The 17,061-nt window shown below is 37.7% G+C and overlaps 1 protein-coding gene across 1 annotated transcript; it reads right to left on the reverse strand.

The window, feature by feature from the left end:
- Window positions 1-116: 116 nt before the first annotated feature.
- On the reverse strand, window positions 117-15,884 carry LOC117597800 (tumor necrosis factor receptor superfamily member 14). Its single transcript, XM_034306447.2, has 9 exons — window positions 14,506-15,884; window positions 9,055-9,144; window positions 8,185-8,310; window positions 7,954-8,103; window positions 7,223-7,307; window positions 6,957-7,123; window positions 6,759-6,775; window positions 5,899-5,957; window positions 117-5,811 (listed from the first exon to the last, which is right to left on the reverse strand). Exons 1-9 carry the CDS (start codon window positions 14,561-14,563, stop codon window positions 5,772-5,774), a joined length of 792 nt encoding a protein of 263 aa, XP_034162338.2. The 5' UTR covers window positions 14,564-15,884; the 3' UTR covers window positions 117-5,771.
- Window positions 15,885-17,061: the final 1,177 nt, after the last annotated feature.

The following is a 17,061-nucleotide window of genomic DNA, read 5'->3' on the forward strand; positions in this document are numbered from 1 at the left end:
GAATAACATTAATGCAAGAATGCTTATTTTTGTCAAGGCAGTAGCTTGCTGATTTATTTATTATATGATTTAATGAATCATAAAATTCATTGCAAAGTAATGTTACTATGTTCATTTGACGTTAGATTAAGATTTTATAAAACAATTTCAGACATAATTAGGCAAAGAATAATAATCATGGATCATTACAAACTTTTGTTCAGGGAAAAAAAATGATAATGAGCCGTTTAAAGGGCTAAAGATTCGGCTCTTATTAATGAGCCGAACCAAATGATCCGACTCACTGAATAGCAACACACTAAGAACTTGTGTACAAGCCAGCAAACATAGAACAGTTCCCTAACATTAGCATTCGGCTCCCCTTTGCTTATCTGTCTGTCTGTCAACCATTTCATTACAAAAGTGATGTTAAATATATGCAAGGATTAAAAACACTATAAAGAGTGCTGTTATAGGAAAATAATCAACATCAGAGCAGTTACTGTTATAACCCTGAAGTTGATTATTTTCCAATAATAGCACATCCTGAAGTGTCTTATTTCTCTTATACCACAGCAATTTGCCAACAAAGCAAATTATTAAAGAACGTTTTGTTTTACATTTTATCCTTTAATTTTAATGCGTAACATCTACATAACAAGTTAGTTCCTGATATCTCCTGTTAAAGCTCAGAGCCCTGTCCTGCAGGCTTTCCCGTGTCATACTGTACACTCTTCACAAAAAAGTTAAACATTTCTTCAGACAAAACTTCAACACATCAATGATCACACATCTTTTTTTTTTTTATACATTTTTTTATACAAAATATAAAACAATACAGGTTCCTGTGGATGTCATAAAAAAATATAAAACAATAATGTATTTGATTGTATTAGAACATAGAATAGAATAATGTATTAGAACTCTTTTTATACAACACAGTAAAAAAGTTGTAAGTAATTTACAGAAAACAATAATAGAAAAAGGCATTTGGATTTGACTGGTTTTGGCTACATCACCTAAATTGGGTTCAGTGTTCATGGTCATGCCAATGTTGATGCTTATGTTAGCAAGTACCACAAATAAATAATGACAAATTCAAATACAAAACCACTTGGCCCCCAGTTTGGTCACTGATGTCTGATTTCAGAAAGTAGGCTTATTTACCAACACAACAGATCTATAAGCATGTGTAATTATGTAAAATGTAGGACAAACAAACTCTTTGTCTATTTTAAACCTTTGTTTTGCTGTTCAGGCCCCCTGATCTTTAAAAAATTCTGCAATATAGGCTAAAATAGATATAAGTGCAATTAGACTTTGTCATTGATTTTCCTGCTGATGGATGTAGTTTATTATTGCCATATGATTCGTAGATTACATTAAAATACATTGAACTCAAAGTTACTGTTTTTTCCATTTTTAGTATCAAATGGAGTAGAATTTTTTGCATTTCTTTTACAGTACTGATTGTCAGTACTGATTGTACTGTAGCTGGCCAGCACATGAATGTTAGAGGAAAGTTCCACACTTGTGATTTAGAAGCGGGGTTAGCACCGCTTTTGCAGTGTTAACCCCACATTGTGCCAAACGTGTACAGTGTGACACGATGCAGTGTTAGATTGTGGCTAAGCATCTAGCCGTAACAGACACCCAATCAGGAATTGAACTATTCGTTAATTGTTAATGCCTCCTAGGGATTAATAACTTTGCATGGATCACTTGCTTCAGCTAAACGAAAAAAAAATACTGGGATAAACTTTATAGTTCACATTTTTGAGATGAACATTAAAAAAATGCACTAGCTGCTTTACTTTTTTTCATCCTCAATATTTTCCCCCTTAAATCGATGTATCATTTGGTCTATTTCTAAGCAGTTTAATGAATGTTAGAAGTAGTCTACCTGCTGAACCTCCGTGCAAACAGTAGAAATCCTGACTCCTAAGAGTTGAGCGATCATCCTGTACTGTCTCTTGGGAATGACCCGTAATTTCTGAGATGAGGACAGAGCAGTAAACAATGATGCTACTGTAAAAGTAAACACAAGTCTCTGTGTTTTCTTTCTTTTGCCTTTTTGTCTTTGTTTTCTTGCCTTTCTGCGTCTCAGGAGGCTTAAAACCGCCAAGGTGGATTTATATGGTGACATTTTTTCTCACTGATGCAAAAGCACGAGACAAGCTGTCACTTAAACCGGTCGCGTGTTGTATTTATCCAGTCATGGTTGTTGTATTTATCCAGTCATGGTAAGAATGTTAACCCAGGGTTTATGAATGTACAGTGTGAAACGTCAGATTATGAATCCTCAGGATTAATTGTTAACCCTGAGTAAAGTATGAGCAATGTGAAATGTGAAAGCGGATAACCCAGGACTCTGTTTACCCGGGGTTTAGAATGACCCAGGGATAACTATTTCAAGTGGGAAAAGCCCTAAAGAATCCCAGATATAAAATTAGTGTTATAAGAAAGGTGGTTTTTATGCAATCGCAATGGGCAATATTTAAGAGTTCCTGACAAAAATTTAGACACTTGTGTTCTCTTAGGGCATGAACATAAAGGTTTGGAAAATGCACGTGATACAAGAGCAAACCATAATAATGTTAGAAATCAAGCCCAAAGAGATACAGTTTAACTCACAATATTGAAGTAGAGGAAAATCAAATACTTTTCAAAAATTAATTACAAATTACAATTTAAAAGGTGTGATTGCATCAATGAAAAAAAGTGAAACTCTAAACTAGTACTGAACCCTAAATTAGTTAGATGTAACCAGTTTCCAGCAGAAGTCACATAATTAGCAGAATAGAGTGAAGCCGAGTTAAATTATTACATCATCTTCATGTTCCAGGAACAGACAACATACCTAAACAATACGAATCATGAAGATGCAGGAACTATCAAAAAAAAAAAGTGTAGGACAAAGTTCTGTAAAAGTACCAATCAGGGTGTAATTATAAAAAATATCCTAAACTTTGAATGTCCTGTGGAGCACCATTAAATCCATTAACACAAAATGGAAAGAATACGGCACAATCCCGCTCTGCCGAGAAGAGAGTCAGTGATCAGTAAAGAGGGCATTAACCAGAGAAGCCTCTCAAAAAATCACCTGTCACTTTTTTGGGTTTCCAAACCAAAAAAAAAAAAAGTCTATTTCTCCTTTTGTAGAGCTGATGGTTTGGTAAGAAACACACTGAAATTTTTAGAATTTTTAGAGTCGACATTCCGCTGTACCTTAGATAATGTAGCCCCACTTAGAAGAAAAACAATTAAAGATAAGAAACTCGCTCCGTGGTATAGTGATCACACCCGCTCTCTAAAACGGAACGCCTGAAAGCTAGAGCGTAAATGGCACCAGACCAAACTCCTAGCATTTAAAATAGCATGGAAAGACAGTATTTTAGCCTATAAAAAAGCTCTAAGGCAAGCTAGGTCCACTTACTTATCAACGCTTACAGAAAATAATAAAAGTAATCCTAAATTCTTATTTAACACCATAGCAGAATTAACTAGGAATAAGACATCGACAGAAATTTCCACAATAACAGCATACAAAAGTAACGATTTCATGAAATTCTTTGATAGCAAAATTAAAAACATTAGGCAGAAGATACAGGCCCAAAGTCCAAATTATACAATAGACTGGGAGGATAGACTAACCATAGATCAGAGCTTAGAAAGTTTTACTCCTCTTGAAGAGAATGATTTAATCTCACTCATCTCTTCTGCTAAATCATCAACCTGTCTATTAGATCCGGTACCAACACGTCTTCTTAAGCAAATAGTTGGAACCGTAACTGAACCTCTGCTTAAAATAATTAACTCCTCACTGAGCAATGGGTACGTTCCAAAATCACTTAAATTAGCTGTTATTAAACCACTAGTGAAGAAACCAGACCTTGACCCTAACGACTTAACTAACTATAGGCCGATTTCAAACCTTCCCTTTCTATCTAAAATACTAGAGAAAGTAGTAGCGCAGCAGCTAATTTCATATCTACAAAGTAATAATATCTATGAACTTTATCAGTCAGGTTTCAGGCCCCACCACAGCACAGAGACAGCATTAGTCAAAGTAGTCAATGACTTGCTATTAGCCTCTGATCGGGGTTGCATTAGTCTATTAATTTTACTCGACCTTAGCGCAGCGTTCGACACTATCGACCATAATATCCTTCTTCACAGACTGGAAAAGGTCGTAGGAATTAATCGACTGGTTTAGATCTTATTTAACTGATCGTTATCAGTTTGTAGATGTAAACGGTGACCACTCAGCACGTTATCGAGTAGAATATGGCGTTCCGCAGGGTTCAGTCTTAGGCCCACTGCTTTTCACGTTATACATGCTCCCTTTAGGTAACATAATCCGTAAACATAACATTAGCTTCCACTGTTATGCTGATGACACACAGTTATACGTCTCAGCTAGGCCAGATGAGAATAGCCAGTTAAAGAAAGTTGAGGCATGTGCGATAGACATAAGAGACTGGATGCTAAGCAACTTTCTCCTGCTAAACCCAGAAAAAACAGAGGTTCTGGTACTGGGACCACAAGCCGCTAGAAGTAAGTTTAGAGATCACACTGTTACTTTAGATGGTCTCTCTGTTTCAAGTAGTCCAACAGTAAAAGATCTCGGTGTGATTATAGACTCTAATCTCTCATTTGAGGCGCATGTAGATAATGTAAGCAGGTTAGCATTTTTCCACCTCAGAAATATCGCTAAGATTAGAAATATACTTTCGCTAAGTGATGCTGAAAAACTAGTCCATGCATTTATCACGTCCAGATTAGATTACTGTAATGCTTTACTATCTGGATGTTCGTCTAGATGCATAAATAAGCTTCAGATAGTTCAGAACGCAGCAGCGAGGGTCCTTACTAGGACTAGGAAGTATGAGCATATCACGCCAGTCTTATCTACATTACACTGGCTCCCAGTAAGATTCCGCATCGATTTTAAAATATTACTCCTAACCTATAAAGCATTAAACGGTCTCGCTCCGCAGTATTTAAGCGATATGTTAGTACCTTACGTTCCGCCGCGCGTACTTCGCTCTAAGGATGCAGGCTGTCTATCAGTACCACGCATTGCCAAAACCACGGCAGGGGGCAGAGCTTTCTCTTACCAAGCCCCAAAATTATGGAATAGCCTCCCAGTTAATGTACGTGTTTAAGTCGAGGTTGAAGACTTATTTATTTAACCTAGCATTTAGCGACTAGTGTTTTTATCAAAGGAGTAGATCTGGGGGACTCGTGGATGTTGAGTTTTATCTCCACACGGTGACTGTGAGAGTACCTAACCACTTTCCTTCTCTTTCTGCCGAGCTACACTCCTGAGCTGCCGGTGATCCAGACCCCCCTACGCTCTGGACCAGATGAGCATCACTCCTGAGCTGCTGGTAATCCAGACCCCCCCCCCTTCACTCTGGACCTGTCCACCGGCAATGCTTCATACTGCCACGAAAACGCTTCAGATGTTTTCCATGGACTACACCAACACACATTGTACACACACACACACGCACTACAGTGTAAACCCATATGAGGATGGGTTCTCTGTTGAGCCCGGTTCCTCTCAAGGTTTCTTCCTATCACCATCTCAGGGAGTTTTTCCTTGTCACCGTCGCCCTGCTTGCTCATCAGAGACGTCACACACACACTTCACTTTACTTTTGTTTGTGTAAAGCTGCTTTGAGACAATGACCTTTGTAAAAAAGCGCTATACAAATAAAAATGAATTGAATTGAATTGAATCAATTCACCATGTTTTCACAGGCACGGTGTGTTCCTTGTTACAATCAGGTTACAGCTAGTGAATCTGTTTCCTGATCTTCTTCCCTAAAGGAAAGAAATAACGTTTAGGTTCTACAGTATGAACCAGCTTTCATTATGCATTCATGATGAAACAGTAGGGGCAGCTCTTACAGTTTACTGGATGATGGTGCGCATACTGAAAGCTGAGGAGCTGTTTCCTCTACAGTACTCTGTAAGCACAAAAAGAAACAGTATTAAGAGATCTACAAAGGCAGGCGATTCATCTGACTGATGCATGTAACCAGCACAAATCCAATAAAAGACTACATGTAACCAGCACAAATCCAATAAAAGACTACACAAATCCAATAAAAGAAAGCTTTAGTGGAGAGTAAAGATGGATGCAACATCAGCATAATCCAATTATAATAAATGAACAGAATCACGGTTTGGTTTCAATAATTTCACACTACAGTCTAAATTCATCAGCTTTAACTGTTCATTCATTACTGAGTTGAATAAGCTGTGATAGAACAAGGAAATCACCAAAAACTGCATTTCTGTCCTTCCAAAAAAAAAAAACATTTAATTCGACACTACTGTGTTGAATGTCGTTTATATTATCACGAATTTAAAAAGAAATATAAAAGGGAAGAAAAGTAAAGAAAAGTTAATTAAAGCATGTTACAAATTGCTAAAGATCATACATATTTTAGACAAAGTCTTTTTTTTATAACATGAATTTTACAGATATTAAATGCATCAAAAAGGATGTATGGACCCTGTGGCTTATTTCTGTTTACAGTCAATAGAAAATGAAAAACAAAAGTGTCTGAGAACACATCCAGGATCAAGCAGTAGTTCTGATGAAAAAAGAACTGCTAATAGACATTGCACAGTATTGCTTCAGTATTGCAAGAATCAAAACTCTTTCAACAACTAACATTTTTGTTCTCCTTATCAATAAGGAAAAACAAATGGTAAATGTAATAAGACATTACTGATTAAAAGCATTAAAAGTAAGCACTTACATTTAATGTTGTGCTACCTGCAAAACAAAACAAGAAGAGTGTCTAATATTAATATAAACCAAGCACTTGTTACAATCTAGTTAAGAATATTATAGTATATTGATGCATTAGGTATTTGACCACATGCCATGATTTCCACTTAACATAATCTGTTGATGCATTGTTTAAAACAGAAAAAAAAAATTGAACACAACTCACATTTGATTACTTGTCTGTGTATCAAATATAACACCATAAATGACAGTGAAAGAACTGCAGCTGTGAGAACAGATGCTAGGAGAACATATGTGTGCCTTCTCGGTTTGCATTTAACATCTGTAATGGAAGTGCCTTCTTGGTCCTCAATCTCATTATAGAGTGAACAGCTTGATTAAAGAAAAAAATTTTTTTGATTAAAAAAAAATGCAATATGCAAACAAAAATATTATAGCTTACAAATAAGAAATGACAAATAAATGACTTACTCAGTCCATTTAGAACAGGTCACACCTTCAGGAGAATAAAATCCTCGTGGACAGGGCTCACAAACTGTATCTGAGGCCTTAGTGCCTGTAAATAAATAGTGAAACATCAAAAACACTTCATCCTCACAGTGCACATTCACCACAGTTATATACATAACATTTTTACAAAAGGACCATTCATCTATGTTTATAAGGATGCAGTGTTTAACAATCCTGCATCTGAAATCTCTCTGTACTGCACATCTTTAACCTTATGACAGTCTTGTTAAAGAGGTAATGTGTTTTAGGTGAAAAAATGTCCAGAGTCCTGCTTTTCTTTTTAATGCAATGATGCAGTATTTCTTTCATCTAACTTCCTTTATTAAGATCATTTGTTGTTATCGATTCATCTGACTTTTAACATTTTTTCCAAATTTTAATGTTTTTAAAGTTTTCAGCCACCTGTGTAAAATACTTGTATAGAATTTGAGTGCTGTTGAGGCTACTGCCTTTCACTGATGCACTTAAAGATCTGTGACATGTAGCGATGACTTTTTAGGAGCTTTAAAATGCAATGACCAAACCTCTTATTTCAGATACATTTTCCAATTTTCCATTATTTAGCCAATCACAGCTTCTTACACATGCCATTTTACAAGGAATTTAAGTGTGTTGTTCAAAAGCACCGACTCAGAGTGGCATCTTTTCAGTGTGACAGTGATCAGAGGAAGGACTGAGGCTTTAGCACCCACCTGGAGTTTTTATTTGTTGCCCTGGTTTACATTTACTGTGTTTCATTGCATGAGAGCATTCTCCTTCAAAGTAATGCATGCAATAATATCCATCCAAGACCTCACAGACTGTATTCTTTATTGTGGTACAGTCTTGTAAAATATAAAGGCCTAGAAACAGAACATCAGATTAAGATAACTAAAACAAGAATTAAATATTTAAGACATACCAATAGGCAGAATGATATTTACCTGTGTCACAGGTTTTACATGGAAAACAGTTGGATAAGCCATTAGGCTCATTCATGAATGTTCCTTTAGAACAAGGTTTGCATGTTGTACTGTAATCACCACTACAGTCTTTGAAAACCACCGACCCTGCAGAACACAGAGATAATATTAACTGATGAGAAATGAGAGGACAGATACATGCAAGAGTTCACCATAAAATGCCTTCATAAAATCATCTTCATAAGGTCTTTAAAGAGCTACTAGCATGAGTTAATTCAAAGATCAACCAAAACATGATTTTATTTATCTTATGTACTTATCTAGATCATCTAAGCATCAATGTACTATGGTGGAAAAAATGTCAGATAAATCACTGAAGAGAAAGATTATTATATTTCATATGAAACTGAATATTAAACAAAATATTCTTTTCAGTAAAGCCTTTCAAATGGAAAAATCATCAGAGTGGATAACCTCTATTATCATTATTATTATTGTTGTTGTCATTATTATTATTATTACTATTATTTTATTGTATTTTTTTTTCCCCCACTGTCAGTGGTAGCACAGTGACACAGCTTTGTTACTTCACAGCTCTGCATGTCTGGGATCTCCGGTTTCCGCCCGCTGTCCAAAACCATGTTGGTATTTGGATTAGCTACTCTAAATTTCCCCTACATGTGAATGTGATACCCTGCCCATCCAGGGTGTATACCTGTCCTACACCCAGTGCTCTTGGTATAGGCTCCAGATCCACCACTACTCTGACCAGGATAAAGCAGTTACTGAAGTTAATGAATTAATTTTACTGGCTAATAACTTTATACCTATTATTTAGCTTTACTTTGTATTATTGAATGACTCAATTACTTAAGTGTCACCGTGTCATACCTATATTACACATAGGACAACATTCTCCAGCTGCTGATAGATATTCACTTTGCCCACATCTGGCTCCATATGTGAGGACAGCATGAACACCTGTTTGGAGACAAAATATATAGTTTTTTTTTTTTTTTTTTTTTTTTTTTAAATGTATGTATATACTTTCCAAGCTTGTAAAAATTGGAATGATGGTTTAAGTCCAGACACAAACATGAGCTACATCTACACATATGGAGACCTCCCCTATCTAAATTTATTTACTTTTCACATTACTCAAATTGCTGAAAACATATGTTTTGAGAAAACTTTGTTAAAGAGCCTACACATGGGGCAGTCGTGGCCTAATGGATAGAGAGTCGGACTTGCAACCTGAAGGTGAACCTGAAGGTTGTGGGTTCGAGTCTCGGGTCCGACAGGGATTGTAGGTGGGGGGAGTGAATGACCAGCACTCTCTCCCACCCTCAATACCACGACTGAGGTGAGACCCTTGAGCAAGGCACCGAACCCCCAACTGCTCCCCGGGCGCCGCAGCAAAAAAAGGCTGCCCACCGCTCCGGGTGTGTGTTCACTACTGTGTGTGTGCACTTGGATGGGTTAAATGCAGAGCACAAATTCCTAGTATGGGTCACCATACTTGGCCACAAGTCACTTCACTTCAAATAATATATTTTAAAAATGTAACAAACTAGAAGATCAGAAACTGAATTTTGTGTAGTTGTACACAAATGCAATGTGATTTCCCCAATGTAGCTTCCAAAATTATCTGTAAGTAGACGTAAACCAAAAGTTGCGTGTTGTGACAATAGTGTGAACTAGGAGCACGGCTTATCTGACTGACACACTACTGTGCATGTTTATCTGACACAAATACACTCACAACCAACCAGACAGAAAAAAGTTCAGTGATTTTACTGCTCTAACACACAATTTCAACAACAGTTTGCTCAGGTAACTTGACAGTTCATAAATGCCAATCATTGGAGAAAATGATTATTACAAAAGGAAGGCATAGTGGTGCAGTGCATAGCGTTGGCACATCACAGCTCCAGGTTCCCAGGTTCGATCTTGAGCTCTTGGTACAGGCTGTGTGCAGAGTCTGTGCATGTACTCCTCATGTATGTGTGTTTGTTCCTCTCACCTCCAGAAAACATACCAATAGGTGGACTGGCTACTCTAAATTGCCCTAGGTATGTATGTGTGTGCATAGTGCCGTGTAATTATATGGCGTCCTGTCCAGGGCGTATTCCTGCCTCATGCCTAGTGTTCCCGGGATAGGATCCGGATCTACCATGACCCTGACCAAGATAAAGCAGTTCCTTAAGATGAATGGGTTAAGTAAGGAGTAGTACATGGCTAGGTGTGCATTACGTGATTTTAGTGTACGGCGTGGAGACAAAGAATCACCGGATGCGAATCACTCTGTGGAGAGCATCAAAATCATGTAATGCACACCTAGCTGTGGATTAGCCCGCTTATACCATGGTCACTTGCCAGCATTGTCACTGAATGTCTGCAGTGCAAAATCTGACTGAAAGGATAAAAATAACAGTTAATTTTCCTAAGTTATTTTACATACGGGTCGTTCGAGCTAGAATTCTGCAAACTCTAAATCATACACAGAGATAAAGCAGTGCTATAAGATTACATTTATTTTAATGATTTATAATAAATAGTTATCACAGAGGGGGGTTTAGAGGGAGGGCAGAGAGAGAGAGGGCGGCAGGGAGAGAGAGAAAGAGGGAGGGAGAAAGAGAGAGGGTAAGGGAAAGAGAGGGGCAGAGAGAGAGAGAAAGAGGGAGGGAAAGAGGGAGAGAGAGGGAGGGAGTCAGAGAGAGAGAAACAGGGAGGGGGAGAGAGAGGGAGGGAGGGGGAGAGAGAAAGATTACAGATCTAGACCAAAGTAAAATCAACTATTTCACAGTGATGCCACAGCTACCGTTATCAGACCACAGTCACATAGTCCTCAGTCTCAACAGGTCAGTGAATATTCTGCCATCTTCAGAACAGAAAGTTAAACTATACCCACTCCCCCCCAAATTTATATGGAGTAAAGACAGTCCTGCCCAGTATGAAGCTGTGCTCCACAGCACCCAAGTTGAGAACATGATAGCCTCATTTCTACTGACTTCATTTGGTGAAGAGAAGAAAATGATCAATTTAGCAACAGAACAATTAACTACAATTTTCTCTACAGTGGTCAGAAAAGCCCTGAGAAAAAGGAAACATTACAGATGTAAAAAAGAAATTGCTAAAGCTGGTTAGTTTGATAAAGACTGCCAAACTAAGAAAAGAATTACGATCATTATCAAATAAAAAACACAGAGACCCTGCAAACCAACAAATACGAGCCACATATCAACAAACCCTTAAAATATACAAGTCACTGCTAATACAGAAAAAAGCTGATCACATGAAAATTGATTGAGGAGGCAGTTGATCAAAATTGTTTTTGGGAATTATGGAATAATTTAGATAAATCCAAAAAAGCTAAACACATTCCCATCCACGCCCCAAACATCTGGACTGAACATTTCGGAAAACTCTATTCACAAAACGAACCAACCCTTACCCAAAAACATCTGACCTCCAAATTACATGACCTAGAACTCACTACAAAAGAGCAGCTAAACCATTTAGACAAGCCCATAGCATTAAATGAACTAATAGGCAAAATGAAATCCCTAAAAAATAAAAAATCCTGTGGCTTGGATGGAATATTTAATGAGATGCTGAAACACAGCAGCTCCAAATTGAAAGATGCTATTCTGAAATTATTCAATCTCTTACTAAAATCAGGACACTTTCCTGAGAAGTGGAAAGAAAATCTAATAACTCCAATTTTTAAACAAGGTGAGAAGTACGACCCAAACAATTATAGGGGCATCACAGCGAGCAGTAACCTCGGAAAACTATTCTGCTCTATTATTAATGACAGATTAGTTCAGTTCATTCAAGAACACAAAATTCTAAACAACTGTCAAATTGGATTTATGTCTAAACAGAGAACATCAGATCACATTTACACACTCCACACACTCATACAAAAATACGTTCAGCAGACAAAACAAAGAGAAATATTTGGCTGCTTCACTGATTTCCAAAAAGCCTTCGATTCGGTATGGCACAATGGACTTTTCCTAAAAATTATTCAAAATGGAATAGGAGGAAGGACATATGACATCATAAAGGACATATACAATGGGAACAAATGCTGTGTCAAAATCAATGACAAACGGACTGATTATTTCGGTCTGGACAGTTCAATACTGCAATAAAAGATCTGACGGATAAGGCACGCAGGGCTTTTTACAGTATAAGAAAACCACTGTTCAAATTCAACCCACCCATTAAACTGTGGCTGAAAATCTTCGAAAGCATCATCAAATCCATTCTTCTGTATGGCTGTGAAATCTGGGGCCCCAAATTTAAACTAAACTACGAATCATGGGACAAAAACCCTGTTGAAATTTTCCACCTTGAATTCTGCAAAAACATCTTGGGAATTCACAGAAACACCCCTAGTTTCGGCTGCAGGGCAGAACTGGGCAGATTCCCCCTCCTAGCAGAAATCCAGAAGAGAACAGCGAAGTTCTGGTTCCATCTTTCAGACACACCGACAGATAGCTACCATCACAGTGCTTCCTCTTAGAGGAGAAAACACCCAGAGAGTGACCCCATGCACTATTTAGTAGAAAAACATCAACTCAATTCAACAATTCAGTTTAAGTATTCAAAAATGAATGAAATAAATGAAAAAATGACCCAGGAAGAATACATTAATGATTGGCAGCACAAAGTAGCTCAATTAAAGAATTAACTTACTTCCACAGTATAAAATCTGATTATAAATTGGCACCTTACTTGATCAAAATTAAAGTGTATGGTCAGAGAAAGCTTCTGACGAAGTATGGTCTGAGTGTGCACTGTCTGAGTGTAGAGACGGGCCGACACACACAGAGCTGGAGAGCCAGAGAGCTCAGACTGTGTTCTCACTGCACAGATGGAGCCATAGAGGACGAGCTACACTTCCTCACAGAGTGCAGCAAATATAAAAACATTAGAGACGCTTATTTCAACCAAATAACTCTAGTTTCACCTGAATTCAAGCATAGCAACTTAGACAAACTCTGTTATATTCTAGGAGAAAAGGAAAAGTGTATCCACTTGGCAGTGCAGTATGTATCCTCCTGCCATCAAATCAGAGAAAAAGGCTGATCCCTCCTTTCCATCTATAACTGCTCTCTGTATTCATTTATTTATTTATTTTTTTTAACCTACATGTATAATATGGACATGTATATGTGTTTCCTCTAGATTTTATTTATCTGTATGTCTGTATAATATATTTATTGCTTTGGCAACATTGTGATGTTACACAGTCATGCCAATAAAGCTCAACTGAATTGAATTGAAAATTGAAAGAGGGAGAGAGAGGGAGGGAGTCAGAGAGAGAGAGAAAGAAGGAGAGAGAGGGAGGGAGTCAGAGAGAGAGAAAGAGGGAGGCAGTGAGGGAGGGAGTCAGAGAGAGAGAAAGAGGGAGGCAGTGAGGGAGGGAGTCAGAGAGAGAGAAAGAGGGAGATTGTGAGTGTGTGAATTACCTGCGTCTGTGCATCTCTACTAATGATGAAGCTGTGAGTTTAACTACTGTATGCAACTGTAACTGTATGTTACTATGGTTACAATTATTAATAGGCAGCGCATTAATTTAGAACAGTGATTAAACTGACTGGAACTACTTGTGCATTCAGGTTTGATGGCACACCTTCCAGCCAATCAGAATCGAGTATTCAGACAGACCATGATATAATGCATGAATATATGTAGATAATACTTAAAAGGTCTTCTGGCTCATCTATTTAAATAACTGTCTAGGTGAAACGAACCATCCCACAGCCTATTAGTGAACTTCTTACTCTGTCAAAGATGCCACACCAGTGATGTCCTGATTAAATAAATACCCGAGGGGAGTGCTTCAGACTGGCAGTGCAGTAAGGATGCTGTAAATAGGACACAGGAAATAAATTCGTCCATACCTTTGGGACCATCACTCCTGCCTACTTCCAGCCGCCCACGCTCTGTAATACCAGCCTGAATACGGTAGGTTTCGATATGAGTTTCAGTACTACTGACACATTAACATTTTTGGTTGTAATGAAATAAAATTGCGCGAGAAACAGAAGGAAAGTACGGGGTGTGAGTTATGTACATAACAGTTGTGAACTTACTGCCTGTAACTGCGCTTTATATCAGAACAGAGCCGCCATTTTGACTGCAGTCAGTCACCGTTCAACACTTAAACTGAAACTACGCTCATATCTGTACTGTACACACTGTCTCGCTTTAAAACTAAACAGATTTGGAGTTTGTCTTTTGCGTTAAATTGAACGTTAGTACAATTTACTAGTTCGTATAAAGATAAAGTAATGAATTTATACTCAGCGTTCACATCCTGCTTACCGAATATGAACAAGCGAAGGGTCAGAAACGTGGATTTCATGATTTTATCTAAACACATAGTTAGACCAGTGCAGCAGAACTGGGTGATAGCAGTATGGACAGCGTCGTTTCTTGAGCACTGCCATTTCACCCTCCTTTCACTTTGTTGTCCTCCATTTTCTTCTGTAGTCGAGTTGAATGTTTTTCAGTAGAAAGATGCCTTATTCTCTCAGTCAGTGTCGCGACCGACGGAATATTACCTCAGGAACAAGTCCAATTACTATACTTTTTTTTCTTGTACATACTTTAGTTTTAACCAGAAACACCGTAAATTACTCAGAAGTTACGATTCCTTATTATCCACAAAAATAGCTGCCGCTGTTCTTGGTTTTATTTTCCGTGTAGTCATATGAGCACTTCCGGGGAGGGACAGTGAGCGGAAATTAACTGAGGTTCTCTGTGATTATTGCAGATAGCGTTTATTACGTTATATAAAACATTGCTACATCTTGAAGTTGCATTATATTGTGCAAAATACTGAAAACACAACAATTCATGTTAAACCATATGTGGGATATTCTGTGACTGTAGAATTTAATATATAAGTAGTATAATGTAATATGACTGATTCATTAGAAGTTAGACAAAAAAAATTGTAGTGATTTATATCTTAAAAAATATGATTATATCTTAGATGATTTATATCTTAAAAAAGCAAAAGGAGCTTTCATCAGATCTCGTTGAAATCTACAAAAGAGACAGCAAGAACATAATGCAATTAAAAGCATGCTTGTTAAAGATAAGGAATGTACTGATCAATCTTTAATTTCTAAAGAGATTTACTACTTTTACAAGAATATTTATTCTTCACTTTATTCACCCACAGGTTGTCTTTGCTTTTTTGTTTGAGACTATTAAAGGACAAATACCCAGGGTAGAGGATAGTTTCAAAAAGATTTGTGATGAGAACTTACCTATAAACGAGCTTGATGATGCTATTGATAAACTAACATTGGTCAAAGCTCCAGGCCCAGATGGTCTTACATCCAATTTTTATAAACACTTCTGGAAAGATTTATGAGAATTATTATATCATGTTTTTGTAGAAGTTCTTAAAAATTATAGACTCCCCAAAACTATGAAACAAGGAAGTATAAGTGTTGATCCCTAAACCTGGTAATGATTGCAGATTATTGATCATTTCAAACCAATTACAGTATTAAATAATGATTATAAACTCATTTCACCACACAGCGAAGTTAGCCAGACAGCTAACTAGCTAACTCATAACTTACACCTAATAAAACTAATGGCACAAAACGAAGATACAACTTACAGTACCAGTCAAAAGTTTGGACACACCTTCTCCTTCAGTGGTTTTTCTTTATTTTTATTATTTTCAACATCGTACATTAATACTGAAGACATCCAAACTATGAAAGAACACGTATGGAATTATATAGTAAACAAAAAAGTGTTAAACAGCCCAGAATATGTTTTATATTTTAGATTGTCCAAAGTAGCTACATTTAGCTTTGATGACAGCTTTGCACACTCATGGCATTCTCTCATCAGATTCATGAGCTAGTCACCTGAAATGGTTTTCAGTTCACAGATGTGCCTTGTCAAGAGTTAATTTGTGACATTTCTTGCCTTCTTAATGTGCTTTAGACCATCAGTTGTCTTGTGCAGAGGAAGGGTGGGTACAGAATCAATAGCCCTATTAGTGCTACTACAACAACTGTACAAATCCATATTATGGCAAGAAACACTCAGTTATGTAAAGAGAAAAGACAGTCCATCATACTTTAAGAAATGAAGGTCAGTCAATCCGAAAAATCTCAAGAACTTTGAATGTATCCCCAAGTGCAGTCACAAAACCATCAAACGCTATGATGAAACTGGCTCTCATGAGGACCGTCCTAGGAAAGGAAGACCAAGAGCTACCTCTGCTGCAGAGGATAAGTTTATTAGAATTACCAGCCTCAGAAACCACCGATTTACAGCACCTCAGATTACAGCCCACATACATGCTTCTTGGAGTTCAAGTGGCAGACATATTTCAACATCCACTGTTCAGAGGAGACTGTGTGAGTCAGGCCTTCATGGTCGAATTGCGGCAAAGAAATCATTACTCCGGAAGAACAACAAGCAGACGAGACTTGCTTGGGCCAAGAAACACAAGGAATGGACATTAGATCAGTGGAAAAGTATCCTTTGGTCTGATGAGTCCAAATTTGAGATTTGGTTCTAACCGCCGTGTCTTTGTTAGACGTAGAGAGGGTGAACAGACGGTTCCTGAATGTGTGGTTCCCACTGTGAAGCATGGAAGAGGAGGTGTGATGGTGTGGGGGTGCTTTGCTGGTGACTTAGTCAAAATTGAGGGCACACAACCACCATGGCTACGACAGCATTTTGCAGAGACATGTCATCCCATCTGGTTTGCACTTAGTGGGGCCATCATTTGTTTTCCAACAGGACAATGACCCCAAACACACCTCTAGGTTATGTAAGAGCTATTTGTCCAAGAAGGAGAGTGATGGAGTGCTGCATCAGATGACCTGGCCTCCACAATCA

The sequence above is a fragment of the Pangasianodon hypophthalmus genome, chromosome 8 (genome assembly GCF_027358585.1).
Source record: "Pangasianodon hypophthalmus isolate fPanHyp1 chromosome 8, fPanHyp1.pri, whole genome shotgun sequence".
NCBI classification, from domain to species: Eukaryota; Metazoa; Chordata; class Actinopteri; order Siluriformes; family Pangasiidae; genus Pangasianodon; species Pangasianodon hypophthalmus.

Excerpts from the sequence above, each read along its gene's own strand:
- LOC117597800 (XM_034306447.2), bottom strand. The coding sequence starts at position 14,563 with ATGTGTTTAGATAAAATCATGAAATCCACGTTTCTGACCCTTCGCTTG. Across the intron at positions 8,311-9,054 it reads TTGTCCTATGTGTAATATAG|GGTCGGTGGTTTTCAAAGAC; the intron begins GTATGACACGGT and ends TGTGTTCTGCAG. Across the intron at positions 5,812-5,898 it reads GCACCATCATCCAGTAAACT|GGAAGAAGATCAGGAAACAG; the intron begins GTAAGAGCTGCC and ends TCTTTCCTTTAG.